General features: G+C 43.7%; 2 protein-coding genes and 1 non-coding gene across 3 annotated transcripts; all 3 read right to left on the reverse strand.

Annotated features, from left to right (window-relative positions):
• Nucleotides 1–2,400: 2,400 nt before the first annotated feature.
• On the reverse strand, nucleotides 2,401–2,473 carry trnak-uuu (transfer RNA lysine (anticodon UUU)). Its single transcript has one exon. It is a non-coding gene; the product is annotated as a tRNA-Lys (tRNA).
• A 4,630-nt stretch (nucleotides 2,474–7,103) lies between these two features.
• On the reverse strand, nucleotides 7,104–8,039 carry LOC147315309 (olfactory receptor 4S1-like). Its single transcript, XM_086260603.1, has one exon. It carries the CDS (start codon nucleotides 8,037–8,039, stop codon nucleotides 7,104–7,106), a length of 936 nt encoding a protein of 311 aa, XP_086116729.1.
• A 3,361-nt stretch (nucleotides 8,040–11,400) lies between these two features.
• On the reverse strand, nucleotides 11,401–16,483 carry LOC147315310 (uncharacterized). Its single transcript, XM_086260363.1, has 5 exons — nucleotides 16,466–16,483; nucleotides 15,640–15,886; nucleotides 15,320–15,400; nucleotides 14,087–14,167; nucleotides 11,401–14,006 (listed from the first exon to the last, which is right to left on the reverse strand). Exons 2-5 carry the CDS (start codon nucleotides 15,881–15,883, stop codon nucleotides 13,102–13,104), a joined length of 1,311 nt encoding a protein of 436 aa, XP_086116489.1. The 5' UTR covers nucleotides 15,884–15,886; nucleotides 16,466–16,483; the 3' UTR covers nucleotides 11,401–13,101.
• Between the last annotated feature and the right edge of the window lie 913 nt (nucleotides 16,484–17,396).

Here is a 17,396-nt window from a genome sequence, read left to right on the forward strand (position 1 = left end):
CTGCTAGAAAAGCTGCAACCACCAAGTACCTGCAGAGGGTCAGGCAAGTCATGAGGACTAGCAACACCTACGCCCTGCCCGTGATTAGGTACCCTGCAGGCAATGCATACATAATACATTGCCTGCTAGCTACCATAACCAAGTGGCCGGCATAGTATACAGAAACATCTGTGCCGAGTACGGAATACAAATAGTGTGAGACATCGTGGTGGTAGAGAAACAGAAGAAGATGGCCATAGTGATAGAGGTAGCGGTTCCCAATGACAGCAACATCAGAAAGAAGGAACACGAGAAGCTGGAGAAATACCAAGAATCGGAGCACTACTTTACTTTATTTATACAGCACATTTAATAACAACGAAATGTTGACCAAAGTGCTGTACAAAGATTAAAAAATAATAATAATTACACAGTAACAAATAACAACTAACATCAATCAAAAATACCTGGTAAGTGATGACTAGTTGGATAGATAGGTAACTCTCATGCGGTGTTGAAAGCCAGTGAGAGTAAATTTGTCTTAAGATGGGGTTTGAAAAGACTGACGCTCGGGGCCTTTCTAATGTGGAGAGGTAAATGGCCTGTATTTGTATAGCGCTTTACTTAGTGCCTAAGTGCTTTACACATCAAGTCATCCACACATTCACACACACATTCACACACTGGTGATGGCAGCTACATCATAGCCACAGCCACCCTGGGGCGCACTGACAGAGGCGAGGCTGCCGGACACTGGCGCCACCGGACCCTCTGACCACCACCAGTAGGCAACAGGTGAAATGTCTTCCCCAAGGACACAACGACTGAGACTGTCCGACCCGGGTTTCGAACCGGCAACCTTCCAATTACAAGACAAACTGCTAACTCTTGAGCCACGATCGTAAATCATTCCACATTTTCGGCGCCACAACTGCAAATGCCTGATCTCCTCTGTGAACCAGCCTCGACTTAGAAGTGACCAGGAGCGAGAGAACATTTGATCTTAGAGCTCTATGGTAAATGGTAAATGGCCTGTATTTATATAGCGCTTTACTAGTCCCTAAGGACCCCAAAGCGCTTTACATATCCAGTCATCCACCCATTCACGCACACATTCACACACTGGTGATGGCAAGCTACATTGTAGCCACAGCCACCCTGGGGCGCACTGACAGAGGCGAGGCTGCCGGACACTGGCGCCACCGGGCCCTCTGACCACCACCAGTAGGTATATACGGCTGCAGTCAATCAGACAGGTATTCTGGAGCCTGACCGTTCAGTGCACTAGGTGCGGTGACTCCCAAGCTAGGCGAGTGGCTCCAGCAGATCCCGGGAACAACATCGGAGATCTCTGTCCAGAAGAGCGCAGTCCTGGGAACAGCTAAGATACTGCACAGGACCCTCAAGCTCCCAGGCCTCTGGTAGAGGACCCGAGCTTGAAGGATAAACCGCCCGCAGGGGCGTGCTGGGTGTTTTTTTTATTTGTTTTTCATATATATACGCTTTTCCAATTTTGACTCTGGAGAGTGGCACTCTGTGGGGACCGGAAGGAAGAACAGGAACAGTGAAGGGAGGAATTGTGGATTTTTAGGATGACAGCAGGCAACCGACTCCCACCCGGCAAGCAGAGGGAGCCACCGCAGGGGGGACTCATCCACAACCAATGGCAGTTACACCAGGGGTGACTCAGCCTCAATCAGTGGCAGCTACACCACAGGTGACCCAGTCCCAACCAGCAGCAGGGACTTCAGGGGTGTCCACGTCCCAACTAGTAGCTGGGACATCAAAAGGCAGCATCACAACACAGAGTGTGACCTTGCTTCCTCTTTTACACTTCAGCCCAGAAGGAGCTCTGAACGAAGCTCAACCTGAGGCTTCTAAGAGTGCAGACCAGGCAACAGCAGAACGTGTCAGCCAGAAAGTGGCAGCCCAGGATTCATGGACCATAGAGGAGGATACGCCTGGACTGGAGCTTGACAGTCAAGGTGAGGCAAAAGGCCTGTCAGAGGCCAAACATCGTTGACCTTAAGGAAAACCAGTGGCAGGGGGCGGTTGTAGGAAAAGTGCACACCAACCGGGAAGCCATGACAAAGCTAAAGGAGAAGGTGAAGGAACTAGAGGAGAGGATAGTAGAAGAAGGGATAGAGAGGTTGGAGGAAGAGATTAAGATGTCAGCAGCGAAGCGACGGAAACCACGAGTAGCGTTAACCCTGGGGGCTGAAGGCACCTCAGCAAAGTCTGATGTTTACCTGGCCCCCAGGAAGCATCGCTCTGGAAGGATTTTTGTGGGAGGAAGAGAGGAGAGACAGTCGATCTTTGAAAAGAACCCAGACTTTGCGGTCGCAAATTCCACAAAATGGGAGAGACATGTGATACACAGACTTCAGCTGGAGCAGGACGAGGCGAATGATCCAAAGGAGACACCTGGACAGGGACTTGAACCCTGGACCCTCAGATTAAAAGTCTGATGCTTTTCCATCTGAGCTACCCAGGCAACAAGACTCACGTCTTTGTCCTCTGGGCCACATATTGTCTTTCTTTTCTGTAAAAACGTGATCTCTTGTACTCTCATTTTACTGTAAGTACTGGTGAGGATTTGCAGTTAGATATTATTAAATCGTCATTTCAGACAAGAGCCAAGGGAAGGATTTGATTCTAGGGGAAACATCGCTAGGCTGTATTATGACGTGTGATCACCCAACCTACCAAGCCCTAGGTAAGCCAATGGTATTATGGGCGAGGCCTGGGAGCTTCTGGAGGAGGACCTTCTTCAAATTCCACCTCCACTTGATGAACAAGAAAAAGGAGTTAGAGGAGGCGCAGGGGCAGCTGCTGAAACTGCAACTGGTGGAGGCCAAAAACAAAGTAAACGAAAAGAAAAAAGAAAGTAAGGAGGGAGCTAAGAAAATGCTGGTGGCAAAGCCTCAGGGCGATCCTGGGCCTGACTGGCCAGATCTGAACCCAAATCTGTATCCCGATGACCGATGGCCCGCCAATGGACCAAGGCAAGGACGACCCGTGGGGAATTGGGGGGCCGGAATATTGCAGAGAGAGCGTGGTGGATACGGAAGGGGAGAATCAAGGGGTCGTGGTCTGGGGAGGACCTATGCTGGACCCAAACATGTGTTACAGGTGTGGAGAACAAGGACACTGGGCTCGACAGTGTCGTAAAGTGATACAACAAGAGCAATATTATCCAACCCAGGCACGTGGAGCCCAAAGAATGGGATATCAAGCTCCAAACCCAGGCATGGCGCCGGTGGCTCAGTATCCAGTGGCCGACTGGGGCTGGGGGGAGGAGCAGTACTGACGGGACCCACAGAGACCTGACAGCATGGGAATGGCAGATCCTATGTTGTCGATGACCGTGGAAGGCACAGAAATGACCTTTCTGGAGGACACTAGAGCGTCTTACTCAACGCTGAGACAAAGACCAAGCAGCGCAATACTTTCCAATCACATGGTGAGTGTGGTGGGTTTCTCTGGGGTTCCAATGACTCTGCCAGTAACCGACCCAGCCCTGGCAGAGCTGGGAAAACAGACTTTGAAACACAGATATGTGGTGTCTCCTCACGTGCCTGTGAATCTGATGGGCAGGGACCTGCTCATTAAAGTAGGAGCCACTATCATGTGTTCGGCTGATGGACTAACAGTTACACTTGTGGAAGTGGAAGAAGGCATTTTAAGACAATATCAGCTGTGGAAACCTTGAAAGTTACAAAAATTACTTGTAACGCGTTACTGTAATCCGATTACTTTTTTCAGGTAGCACTTTCACTTCATTCTAGCTGCAAAAGCATGCAGTTTCCTGACAGCACTTTTTGGCACAGTGTACTCAGAGTTAGGCCTTTCTCATATTAAGCAATATAATCAGCATATAAACATTTAAGATAAAAATTTAAACCTCAACAGGAAGTAATCAGTAATTAATTACTGGTTACTTTTTTTAAGTAACTTGACCAACACTGTTTGTTAGAAGCAAGTTACTTTGAAAAAGTAATTAATTATAGTTATAGTTACTTCTTCAAAAATGTAACTGAGTTAGTAACTGAGTTATAAGATTCTAAAAGTATTTAATTACTTTAAAGTAACTATTGACTTATATGTAACCGTCTGGGGGTCCAGGGTATAATTGGCCATTTTTAACCACTTTTGATGTTTCCTCTACATCTCACCTTTAAAAACTGTTTACTTTGCCTTGTTTGGTATCATTGTTTTCAGCACAACCTCACATGTCTGAATTTACAGTTATGTTTTCAGTTTGACATACTGTGTTAACACAATTGATCTAAAATTGGACAAAAAACATACAATCCAAGTACAAAAAGTAACAATTTTACTGTAACAACCACAAACATTTATTGAATCATATTTAATAACTTTAAATGCAAATCTAAATTGTCAATTTTAAAATCCTATGCACAAGTTTACATTTTACCCTTTTTTTAAATAACCATTTCAAACAGTTTACAGAACCATCAGCTGTTCTTCAATAAGGTGCCACAAATTAATTGTGCCACTGCAAATATTTCCGTCGACTATAAAGGAAAGATCACAGCCTGATACCTGCAGGTCTAACAGCAGCAGGTGTGTCACTCCTGTTTCTACCTGGAGACAGCAGTCGCCTCATTGTTCTGACACACAACACAGAACTATCCACAACACTACACACTAACTACTAGAGATGGCACGATGCCACTTTTTTATGTCCGATACCGATACCGATATCATAAATTTGGATATCTGCCGATACCGATATGAATCCGATATAGTGTTTTTTAATCAACAAAACTGTTTTTTAAATATCTTGCTGCATTTTGTATAAGTTCATACTCAAGTTCAAAACAACAACTACACTAAAGCTATTCTGTTATACCTGTATCCAAAAAAAATATTTCATAGTTCAGCAATACTGATCAATCTAATAAACTTAAACCTACACCATCCTCCCTATTCTGGTATTTTAAAGAGTACTTAGCATAAATATTAAGCAACCTAACTAATAGGGTTCCAACTCCCAGTAACAACAAAAATAAATAAATAAAAAATAGGGAACCACCCCTCACGCTCCACCTCATGATGCTTAATCGACGTAATCAACCTTAATTTGATGCAGTGTGGAAAAAAAAAATGCACAGAAATCAATTATTTTTCAAGAAATATTAAATAGATTCAACATCTTTCTTCAACAAAATTGCAGACTGCACAGATGGTACCTTCCCAAAGGAAAAAGTACTATAGCTTACTAGGGTATATATATTAGACTTAATAGTTACTATATACAATAATGGACTTCTATTCATTTTGCATCAAATTAAAACTTTGGGTGTCAGATAATTATTTATTAAAAGCTTGACATTTTAAATGAGAATAAGAAAGAAAAGTATGTCTTTGTGCCCCCTTTTCCCTGTTAATGCCCTATCGGCCCCCCTGGCTAAACTTTGCTAGATCCGCCCCTGCACAGTTACCAGCGTCAGCTACGTAGAAAAAGATCCTCGAGTAGAAAGTAATATTAAATACATTCTAACAACAGCTTATCAAGCTTAAACGTGCTGCTGTTGTTCAGCCGCTGGTTTCCTCTTTCTGGTGCAAAGTGGGCCAAAAGCAAACTAGAGACACGGACTCGCGACAGAAAAGCCGATCAGCTGATCGTTAAGCAGTTTCATGATTGAAGTAGCAGCAAGAAGAGGCAGTCGTTTGTTAAGCTTAACGCAGGAATGCTTTACAAACATTCAGAGATGGACTTACACACTTGCTTTACTTCTCTCGGGATAACTTTGTCGGAGATGAAATGCCGGGTTGCTAGCGAAGCTCCACATGCTATCCAGACCACCGACAGGTCCCGCATGCCACAGCTGCTCTATCACGTGATGCATACTGCTCCGACGTGCTAACGTTCTGAGGTGAGTTACGGCGTGTTGCAAGTTTTGTGAGGTGCTTTCGTGATATTTAATGGATCGGATTACATTTTTTATTTTTCTCCGATATCCGATCCAGTAATTTAGGTCAGTATCGGACCGATACCGATACGTAATATCGGATCGGTCCATCTCTACTAACTACACAAGACAACACAATTAACTACACACTCCAAACATGCTAAACGTCACAAATCTCTCACATCTCAAAACTCTCTCTCTCTCTCTCTCCGTCACTCCTAAAACTTCCCCCTCTTACTAAACAACCAAATGTCATGTTGCCATAACATTTTTTGATTGGTCGACATGGTGCATTTTTCCACCAACACGAACGGGCTGTTTTTTGTTTCGTTTTTTTATTTTTTGCTCATAAGCAGAGAGGTCTCGCTGCGCTGTCCTTAGACAGTAAACGTGAAACTATTGAGGAAAAAACGCCACGTATATATTGTTTATCATGACTGGTTTTATGTGGCCTATCAACACAGTTTATAAACTGGTATATATCACCTTGTTGCTTTCTTATAAAGCAGCAAACTATTTCTCCAGGCTAAATGATGATCCTCTAAATTTGTGACTCTCCAGCTTACGAGTCATCTGCTTTAGGCTACGTGTCTGAGAATTATACCACGGAGTCAGGTACTTCTGATTTGAGGTTTTCATAGGAGCTACAGTATCCAGAGTTAGTCTGTGTGGTATCACAGTACTGGATACTGAAGAGAAGTTGATGAGCAGCGTTCATACATAAGTGTCGCTGCCCTCTAGTGACGGCAGTATGAAGGGCAGCAGTGACACTAAAAGTGTGTGTGCTGCAGGGTGCCCAACGTGGCTGGGATGGTGCTTTTCATGTGGATTTCATAACATTTTTTCATCCAGTTTCATTGCAGCCGGTGTGAGTACAACGGTTTAAAGGTGGGAAGTAACAAGGAGTTTTAGCATTTACTAGAATCTAACCAATCTTTACACAGATTCCTTTAAACAAATGAAAGGAACAGAGTGATAATTCTTTGACCCTTCGAGCACAGGACACTAAAACAATGAAACATAAACTTTAACTTAAAGTACTAAGAACCAAAAGTGACATTTTAGGATTGGACTTTATTAGTTTTAACTGAATTCTATCCACATATTTTGGTTGACTTGAACAGAAGATTAGAAAATAACTTCATCTTCCTATGTTTTCTTCATGTTTGATTTCATTAACATGGCTTAGTTTTTCCTGAATGTCCCAGTCCGGTGGGTGAACCTGTGGACCATCCTGGACCTGATCTGCTGCAGGTTCAAGCCATAGATGATGGGATTGACGAGGGGTGGGACCACCAGGAACTGAGCAGCTAATGCATTCTGCAGGGCCTTCATTGTACTGCCGCCGCTGTAACGAGAGTACATGGTATCAAACATCAGTGAGGTGGTGAAGACCAGCAGTGTAATGAGGTGTGGCAGACACGTCTGCATGAATTTCCTGCGGTCGGCTTGAGATCTGATGGCAGCTCGTATCAGGTGGACGTACGACACCATGATTAGTGCAGTCTGTGACAGGTGTGAAAATATCAACATGAACGCATAGATATTGTTGAGGGTCGAGTCAGAGCACGACAGTTTGACCACCTCCCAGTTAGTGCAGAATATCTTGGGGATGTGGCGTCCGCAGAGCGGCAGCCTGGCGGTCAGGACGGTGCCCACGGCCGTTTCAAAAACTGAGAAGCACCAGGTGAGCATCAGAAGCTGGGCTACCTTCTGAGCTGTCATCAGCATCCGGTACTGCAGTGGTTTGCAGATGGCGATGTAGCGGTCATACGCCATGACAGTGAGACTGGTAAACTCAGAGAAAATATAACTATAAGTGACAAACATCTGCCCCAAACAGGCCGTGTACGTGATGACATAAGAGTTGGTCAGAAGGTCATGAAGCAGCTTTGGGTAGAAACTCGAAGCTCCACAGATCTCATTAAAACAAAGGCTGCACAAGAAGATGTAGATCGGCTCGTGGAGCGTTTTATCCAGGCTGATGGTGATGATGAGGGTCAGGTTTACAGACACGGTGAAGAGGTACGACATCAGAGCGAAGGCAAAGTAGATCTGACGGTTTGTCAGCGAGTCGTTCAGACCCTGAAGCACAAACACAATTTCAAAGTTATTCTCCATCCTGTAACGAGCTGCTAAAGGATCATCAACTCTTCATCATGTCAGAGTTTAAACACAAGCTGCACCGAGTCTGTATTCAGTTCAAAACTATTCTTTAAACAGAGTAACCATAGAAAAACATAAATTCAATCTTAAGGGAGGCAAGGAAAACAAAACTCAATGAATCGCACAGTGAAGGATGGGAACTTGTACTTGTTTCACTTCAGAAAGACTAAACAGAGTTCACATTGAGGAGCTCATCCTGTACAAAAGTGAACCACAGTGACATAAAAGAGATCAACATTTAACCTCCGTTCTTCATGTTTTCTGACATTTTCATTCAGATCTGCTTTAGACGCTTAAAGAAGCTCTTACATAAAGAAAAAAGGCTCGACAAAGAGAAGACATGATCTCAGGTGCCACCTTACCATCAGGCATAGAAACTTAAAGCACATGAGGACCTAATCTCAGTTTTTAATGTTTTCTTTTTCTAATCAAACAAACAAACAAAAAGATCCAGCTGAGGTGGAATACACAATTATCATTTTAACATCTGCAGAAAAAACTTATTTAATTGCTGTGATTTCAAAGGGAAAAAAACTACTTTTAATCCTATGAGTAATTTATATACAAAGTTCTTTCTATTTCAACTGTCGGGTTGCAAAACAGGGAATCAGCAATTAAAACTGCACACAGCATTTCTGTCTTTACCTCTCAACATAAAAAGTCATTAATTAAGACAATCAACAGTATACAGATGAGTTTCTTTAAACATCATAAGCTTGCAGCATGAGGAAAAGAAGCACTTTACATCTGTGCAATGAAGCTGGACTCAGCAACTCATTTAATAAACAGCAGAAACCGTCTGAGGCTCTGTCAGTCTGCTCTCACTGAGGCAGACTCTGTTACACCCTTAACTGTGAAACAGTCAAACAGAGAGTGAGAGTGAGTGAGAAAAACAACTCCAGGTCATCAGCACAGATTCCTCATCAACAAGAGCAAGTCAAATGACAGCAGCAGTCATCCTGTAAGAGGGACAACAAACATCAGCTTCACAGAGCAGTGTGAAGGTGTCTGTGATCCACACGGGAAGCTGCTCTTCTACACCTGACAAAAGGACGGACAGGTGGAGAGAGAAATCTGCTGACGCCACGCCCTCCCCTCATGAACATGCCCAATAATAGAAAAACAGTATTGTTAAATTCTGGGCAGCCAACTGTTCAACTGGGGCCCAAAAACTTTTATAGTAAAAATGAAGTATTTAGAGTTTATTCTTGCAGATTCCAGGAAGGAATCAGTATAAGATTACTAGCAACCACCACAACTGGCTTCATTAAATGTGGACAAGTACTCTGATTCCCTCTCAAATGAAGGAACACCTTACCCTGTCTCTAAGGAAGAGGACAGCCCACAAGTTGCATCACCTGAACCCTGTTGTATGCCAAGAGTGAACAAGACATCAATTCACTGATCCACACCACCAGGATACACAGCAATGACATCGGAAACAAAGAAATTCTTCCTGGCACGGCGTAGGATCTCCACACAATCCTGGTAGTAATGAAGCTTGGCTATGATGGCCCGCGGGTTACCACCCGGCCTTCTTGGGGCCAGACTCCTGTGTGAGCGGTCGACAATAACATCTTTTTCCATACCCAGTGCTTCACGGAGTAGCGCGGATACGGCCGTGGTGGAGCTCGAATCCGGGCCCTCCGGGACCCCTATGATACGGATATTAGATCTCCGCATCCTGCCTTCCATGTCATCGCATTTATCCTTCAGGTCAGATAGCTCCTTCCTCAAAGTCTTCACTGTAGATTGCAAGGTGACCACCTCATCGCTCCACATTGACAGCCCGTCCTCCACTTCTTTCACCGTGGCCTTAACTCCATCCATTTCAGCGCGCGCTGCCGCCATATTGTTAGCAATCTCATTTCTCACTTCTTGCACGTCAGCCCTAATGTTATCAAAATCTTCTTTCAGTGCATTCCTGAGTTCTTCTTTTAATGCCACGCTGATATCGTCTTTGATGGATTGAAGAAGCTCCAATTTCAGGGCATCAGTGTCCACAAGGCGCCTATCGCTCCGCTGAGCCCGTTCCTCAATGGTCGCTGAGCCGGGCGCCGCCCTTGGGCTACCATTGGTATCCTCGCCCGAGGATGTGCCGGGCCTAGCCGCTGTTCCTCCGGTGTACTTGTATTTCCTTAGGTTAGATGCCATTTTGTCTCGAATGAAGCTTTAATACAGTGTATAAAACTGTTAGCTTCCCCTGTGTTATAAAATGAGGCTTCGTAGGTTGAAAAAAAAAAACTATTTCTGAAATTCGGTCAGCGGGAGCCTTCAGAAACACGTCCTACTCCATTGCCGGCTCGCTAGCGCCCCCCCAAATCCACACTTTTAAGCTTAAATTTCAAAACTTACATTAACTACTGATTTTATCTACTGTTCTGATTTTATCTGTTTTGATTTTATATACTGTTTTGTTTGTTTGTTTGTTTGTTTATTTGTTAATTTGTTTGTTTGTTTGTTTGCTTGTTTTAATCAATTTTAAATCCTGCTTTTTAATTGTTTTTGTTTCTAATGTCTCTGTAAAGCACTTTGAATCACCTTGTTGTTGAATTGTGCTGTACAAATAAATTTGCCTTGCCTTACCACGGCTACTTTATTCTTCCTCAGTCAAACAGCAGCACTGGTGCGATTGTTTTGCCCCCTGAGCTCCAGGTGTTGTGCCAAAAAGTGATTGTCAGCCAGAAAGTGATTGCCGCTGTAGCGCCCAGATTACTTACAGCTACTTCCGTGCAACTAATATAACCTGCGGTAAGCTGAAGACAGCTTCAACCGCCTGTTTGTTGAAAAATAGTAACGCGACCGCATTTTCTTGTTAGTAACGGTAACGGGGTTGTAATGATAGAAATAGAAATTAGTTAGATTACTCGTTACTGAAAAAAGCAACGCCGTTAGTAACGCTGTTATTCCCATCACTGATTGTCACTGTGTCAGAGTCGCATCATCACAGACGAACATAATCTGTTGAAAATTAAACACTGCTGTGCAGCCAACAATGCCAACCCTGGCAGTCGATGTTGAACAGAAATGAATGAAGCCTGAACCAACGTCTTGGTGGAAAAATACAAGCAACTTTCTTACTGAGGCAGGCAGCCAGCTGAAGCATCACACATGCTTAACATGTGCTCAGCCTTCAGACACTGTTTCTTCGTGAATGTGAATTAATTTTAGTCGAGGTTTACTTTGTAGAGACACAACAGACAGCTCGGGTGGACTCATCTGGAGTCCAGCTCTGACATCTGACATTGTTCTTGTTGAATGTGCAGTTAGTTTTCATTCAGACATGAAATGACAGATTCCTTTCTTTCTTATTTTAATAGAGGATTTTTAAATTTAACAACACACAAGTATTCATACAGAGGACAATCACAAACCAAAACCCACAACATCTCTAATATTTGATTTTTATTTCAGCGTGAACTAGAATCACCCCACCTGCTAATGATTTATTTTCTAATGTGGACCACAAGAATGAAGCTCTTGAAACTGTTTTGTTTGAATAGAGATGAAAAGAACAGCGAAACGTTACAGCTGCAGTGACCGTCAGCATGCTGCATGTGTTTCAGGCACTTCCTGTAGGCAGGGTTGGGGCTCATTGGCTGCTACATACACTGGATGATATGGCAATGACCCTGTTGCCACTAGGTGGCACTGTGACTGTAACTGAATACTGGCGGGTAGCTGTGCTCAGGCTGGGACTCGCATGCAATGGGGTCAACTGAACAATTTATTATACACAGCAACTTAAAATTTCATATCTAAATATCAAAATTTGCCACAGTTCCCATGACACACCTCCATCACAGCATGAAGAGGTCGGCACATCAGACTCTTCATAGTCTTCTGAAAACTGATCTGTTACAACTCAAGCAGGAGTTTGTTAAAATGTATCTTGATGGACAGAAATATGCAGAGAAATATTTAAATTTTAATTGACTTCCTGTTAAATAAAAGTTCAATTAAGAAAACTTTATTAGCAAAGATGCCAAAATGGAATTCAAAATGGCTGATTTCCTGTTGGGTTTGGATGCGGGAGGCTTTTTTACATGTATGTTCTGAAATTAACGTATTTATTAAATAAACTGTGTTTTATATATTGAGCTCCCAGTTTATTTATTCTTAGCTTTGTGTGAGGAACCTGATGACACCAACACCTGGACCTAATAACACACAGCGATACAAGCTTTTCTTTTAAAAGACTCAACGCCAGTTAGCACTGATCAATAAACTCTGAGAGAGAAACTGTGTAATGTTATCTGAAGACAGCAACATGAGCTCCCAAATCCCCTTAGCTTTCACTTTAACATCTTCAAGTTTTAAGTCAATCATCCTGCAATGCAAGTGTTCCAATATTAAAATACAAGTTTTTTCCTCTGGGAATTTTAAGATCCTGAGCTGTTAATGAGCAGTGCGTCTCACAGAAATCTTTGCATGTGAAGATGCTTCAGAGCTGATGTTTCTGATGCATGACCTGTTGGAAAACCGAGAACAGCTCTGGCTGAGTCATCAGGGCGCGACAGAGATTCGTGTTGTCTCGGTTTTATTGTCTGGAGCAGAGCGGAGCTGTTTTGGGAGACCCTGCCCAGTTGGGTCGGTGTCAGGGGATCATCAGGTAACTCGTTGCCTGTAAATCTCAGAGTTTGGAGCTCACACCAGTTTACAGACAAAGACCGAGAGATAAGAGGGGAGATAAATACTCCAGCGCTACTGAAACCATGGAGGAAACGAGGACACGCCAACAATACAGGATGTTATTACAGCAGAGGCTCGGAGAGAAGCTTCACCATCAGATACCATCTGTAATTTCTAGAAATACAAAGAAAACAGAAAAGCTCCAAAATTAATGAGACCACAACACCACAAGTCACCCTATTGGTCTAAAACATAAGGTTGCTAAAGGATGGTTCACAAAGTGCAAAAACCTGACGGAGCATTTGATGTCTGTGGTTACACTATGTTTGTGTCGGTCTGATTGGTGGGAAATATTTTTGCCTTGTGTAACATGAGTGTAACTTGATCAGGGTTGGGGGGTGCCGCCCCAGGTGTATCCATCATCGGGAACCTTCTTGGGGGGCATGGGGGATCTGAGTAAAGCCAAATCACATGAATCTGGGTGCAGCAAGAAGCCAGAGAAAACACTGCTGGCCTCATTGCTGACATACATGCCGTTGGTTACCATATCCTTCACCTGAATCCACACCCAATCTCCCCTCAGCAGGTGAAGGACAACTGACTGTGAGGTGGTCGCTAACTGGCTGGCCTCTGTGGTTTTAATAACTGGCATGAAGTTACGAAAGAGGCCGATTTTCAGGACTTTGTCAAAGACGGTGACGTGATAGCTGAAGACATAGGTGCCATTGATGGGGGCGATGTAGATGCCGGTGCTGGGGTTGTAATTCTGCTGGATATTGTAGAAAACATAGGAGAAAACCACGGGGGTGTTAGGTGAGGGAAAGCTGGTCGTCAGGCCTGCAGCAAAGGCCGACTGGATGGCGGGCATGCAGGGACCTGGAGGACCCATCATCCCTATGTGCCCCATGTCTCCCTTTATCCCCTGGGGCCCTCTTTGGCCCACGGTGCCCATTGGTCCCACATCACCTTTGACTCCTGTATCTCCTTTTTCGCCTTTATGTCCATTGGCTCCATCTATACATCTGCACTCCCCCTGTGGCCCCAGCTCTCCTTTCTCACCCACAGAGCCAGGAACACCAGGGGGCCCAAACTCTCCCATCTCACCCATGACACCTTTGGGACCCGGCATCCCCGGGGTGCCAGGTAGACCTCTGGATCCTGCAGGGCCTATCAAACCAGTTGGTCCCTGAGTTCCAGGGATGGACTTGCAATTATCAGGACAGACACCATCATCTCCTCTAGGACCCGGATCCCCCTGAAGACCCACAAAACCTTGCTCCCCTTTTTCACCTGCAGACCAAGAAAAATAGGATAAGGAGGTGTTCTGAGGCTCGATGGGTGAAGCACCCGATGACTGCCTCATCACTCACCTTTGAAGCCCTGCAGTCCTCTGAGTCCTGCAGGCCCCTGAGGTCCCCAGTCGCCCTTATCCCCATCATGGCCTTTTTGTCCTAAAGTTTGAACACAAAACAGATGAAGTCAGGTGACTCACACCATGGTAAACATTTAGTTATAGCAAAACAGAAAATCACAAGTAGAGTCCAAGCAGTTTAGGGCACTAAGAAGATAACACACGTTTCTTTTTACTACAGCGGCCCCTAGTGGTTAAATGAAGTATTTTTCAGACAAGTTCATAAAGAGAAGACAGTCAATGATGCAGAAACAGGAGCAGCTTCAAACCTTTTATAGTTTCCACTGCTCGTAACAGGAACTGATCATCTATCATCCAATAATTTAACTTCAGCCTCTCACAGCAGCTTTCGGGGCGACTAACACAGTCAGCATGCAGGAATATTTAAGAGCTAAACCAGGAATTTGTGTTTCTTTTTGCTCTCGTGGTAAATGCTATAAAAGATTCAAATTTGAAGTGGTGTTTTTGATTGGCTGTAGGTATTTTGGGAAAAACTGTTCAAATAGATTAAAATAAAGTAAATAATAATAATAATAATGGCTGTTCAGGTGATACAACGTAATAGATAAACAATTAAATGACAGAAGAGTTCCTGATTTTTCATGATCTACTAGAGAAATTATTATTTATAAAATAACAGGACAGTGTGGAGAATGAGCTATCAGAACTCTTTCTGGAACATTTATTTATTATAGTTTAAGCCCAAGCAGTCGTGCTAACAGTCATTTACTATGGCCACGTCTTTGTCCTGTAGAAAAACGGACACATACAGTTTAAATTAAACTTATTGTTCCCATATTAAGAAAATTAACATAAATTACAGATTAAATGTGGAGTTAAACTTCTCTAAACTGAGACAAAGGAAAGCTTCTCTTCTCGGGAGCACTGAAACATAATTTCGTGAGGGATTCTGACTCTGAAATTCAAATCGTCCTGTTTGTGGCTCACAGTGTAAAGTAGTTTGACATTCCTTCACATAAAATGTTTTTTTAAATCCTATTTAGATTTCCAATCATAGGAATGAGATGCTTGGCCAGGTACAAAGATTGCTTTGGTGAAAAGAATCAGTGTCCAATCAGTGAGCCACATCTTGCAAAATTAGTTTTTTTCTACCTGACAGAGACTCTTAAAGAAGGAAAAATGGAAATATTGGGACTACTGAGCCTGCTTCACAGCATTCCCCATCAGTAACCTTTGGCTCCTTGGCTGCCCACGAAACCTGGAGGACCTCTGAAACCAGACATGCCTCTTTCCCCAGCACTACCAGGAATACCTGACGGGGAGAGCAACAGACTGATTAACCGACAAAGCAACAATAGCTGCAGTTCATTCACTGTCCAACAGAGGCCGAGGTAAATCATGTTAATTTAAGCATGTGTGCAGACTGATACACAATCTGTAAGCTTCTCATATTCATCATGTTTTTCTTTATTTATTTTCGGTCTGATGGAAATAAAATAATGTAAAAATGTTCTGTGTGGTCTGTAATGTCATGATATAGATCCAGGTTACCTGGCAGCCCTTCGTCTCCGCGGTTTCCTTTGGGCCCTCTGGTGTTCTGGCACCGAGTGCAGACACAAAACCAGGGGATCTGCTGCTCGGGGACGCTGGACTGAAGGAGCATCTGGCAATAAGCATCCTGGTCACTGACAGCTGCTGGGTCAAAGGTGAGGACAGGGGACTGGGTCCCATTTGTTAACATGACAACCGGAAGGAACATCACCGCCAGCAGGGCATGAAGAAGAAAGGTCACCATGGTCTGCAGAGAAAAAGGAGATGCTTGAACTTCCTCCTGCTGCTGATGTCAGTTTGTGCAGGGCTCTGAAGCTGTGTTAGAGTTTCCTGGAAGGATGTGAGCATTTCATCGGGGAGTTAAAGGACGGTCAGCCAGCGACGGAGGTCAGGAGCTTCCATGAACTCTGGTTAACTCACCGATGAGGGCTTGTACATTTGCCACGAAAATAAAGAATACATCTTCATTTTTATTTGAAAAAACAGTGCCCTGGAGTCCTCGGGTCACTTTTAAAATAAGATTTTATCTTCCGGAAACTTTCTGTCTTTTCAAATCTGTTCAAAGAGGGTTTTATTCAGTACGATCTGCCTAAAATCTGTCCGTGTTATCAAATTATATTATGTCTATATTTAAGTACAGTAAACTGTTTTTGTGTTAAATATTATTTAGTTAAGTCTGGTTTTGTGTCATTAATTCGTTTTGAAATGTTACAAACATGCTTTGGTGTCCTGTGTTTGTCGTCTAGTGTTTGAAAATGCATTTTATACAAATTAGTAAAAATAGTCACTCGTTTTTTCCTGGTTTAAAGGTTTTAAAGAAACTCACCTTGTCGTGTTTCTCGCCTTCTGCCTTTTCTCTGAGTTCACCTCTCACAGCAGCTAATAAAACACCTGGACCACGCCCACCCGGTGCCCCACCCACGTGTGTGTGTGTGTTAGTCTGCATTTCATGTTTTTGACTGTACTGAAAATGTGACCTCATTGCAGCCTCACAGGTGTCAGATGACAGGGCAGACACACACACACACACACACACACACACTTACAGTTTGCAGCTGTTTGTGATCAGCAGAATGATGTCAGACCCTCATCTCCTCCTCCTCCTCTTCCTCAGTGGTGCACGACGGTCTCCGCAGCGTGTGCGGTTACAAGTACAGTTTTTACAGGTTGTTACTGAAACATCAAACCAACAACACGAAGGAGAAATATCATTTAAATAAAACACAACATGAGAACAAAATCAGAATAAGTCAGTTAAAGCCAAAAAAGAAAGCTGCTCAGGTGAGTGGAGGAGGCCCTGATAGGCCCAGGTGTAACTATAATCCTCTGATGTACGATCCAGCAGGTTGACTGAAGGTCGTCATCGGATCCCGCACAAACAAACGCTCCATAGGTGGGACCTCATTAAAGCCGCACCCTGGGAATCAGGATGTGGGTCAACTATACAGCAGAGCGGGTGATACACCCACGACGTGATGGCTCAGTTTCAGGACTGGACTCCCCAAAACTCCCAGCTTCACATGCAAGGACAAAGAAAAAAAGGCTACATGGGTGGAAATCGATCCCTCCCGATGGCAAAGGCCTGTATCTGTGCTTCCTGCTGTTTTACTGGCACAGGCCTTATAACATAACACTGTCAATCATTATAATATGACCTCAGAAAAAGGAGAAGTTTTAGGGCCTGAGTGAACTTCCTCTTTTATGGGCAATAAGACGTTTTATACGAAGGAGATAACAACATACAAGATCTATACGTT

Source organism: Aulonocara sp. 'chitande type north' Nkhata Bay, linkage group LG14 (assembly GCF_057382095.1).
Source record: "Aulonocara sp. 'chitande type north' Nkhata Bay isolate Kocher_YH1m ecotype deep benthic linkage group LG14, A_spYH_male_GT1.1, whole genome shotgun sequence".
In the NCBI taxonomy this organism is placed as follows: domain Eukaryota; kingdom Metazoa; phylum Chordata; class Actinopteri; order Cichliformes; family Cichlidae; genus Aulonocara; species Aulonocara sp. 'chitande type north' Nkhata Bay.

Bases quoted from the DNA above. Each gene is read 5' to 3' on its own strand.
- LOC147315310 (XM_086260363.1), bottom strand. From the start codon at position 15,883: ATGGTGACCTTTCTTCTTCATGCCCTGCTGGCGGTGATGTTCCTTCCG. The intron at 15,401-15,639 runs GTAACCTGGATC...TCTCCCCGTCAG, and splicing joins CGGAGACGAAGGGCTGCCAG to GTATTCCTGGTAGTGCTGGG. The intron at 14,007-14,086 runs GTGAGTGATGAG...CTTGGTCTGCAG, and splicing joins AGGACTGCAGGGCTTCAAAG to GTGAAAAAGGGGAGCAAGGT.
- LOC147315309 (XM_086260603.1), bottom strand. From the start codon at position 8,039: ATGGAGAATAACTTTGAAATTGTGTTTGTGCTTCAGGGTCTGAACGAC.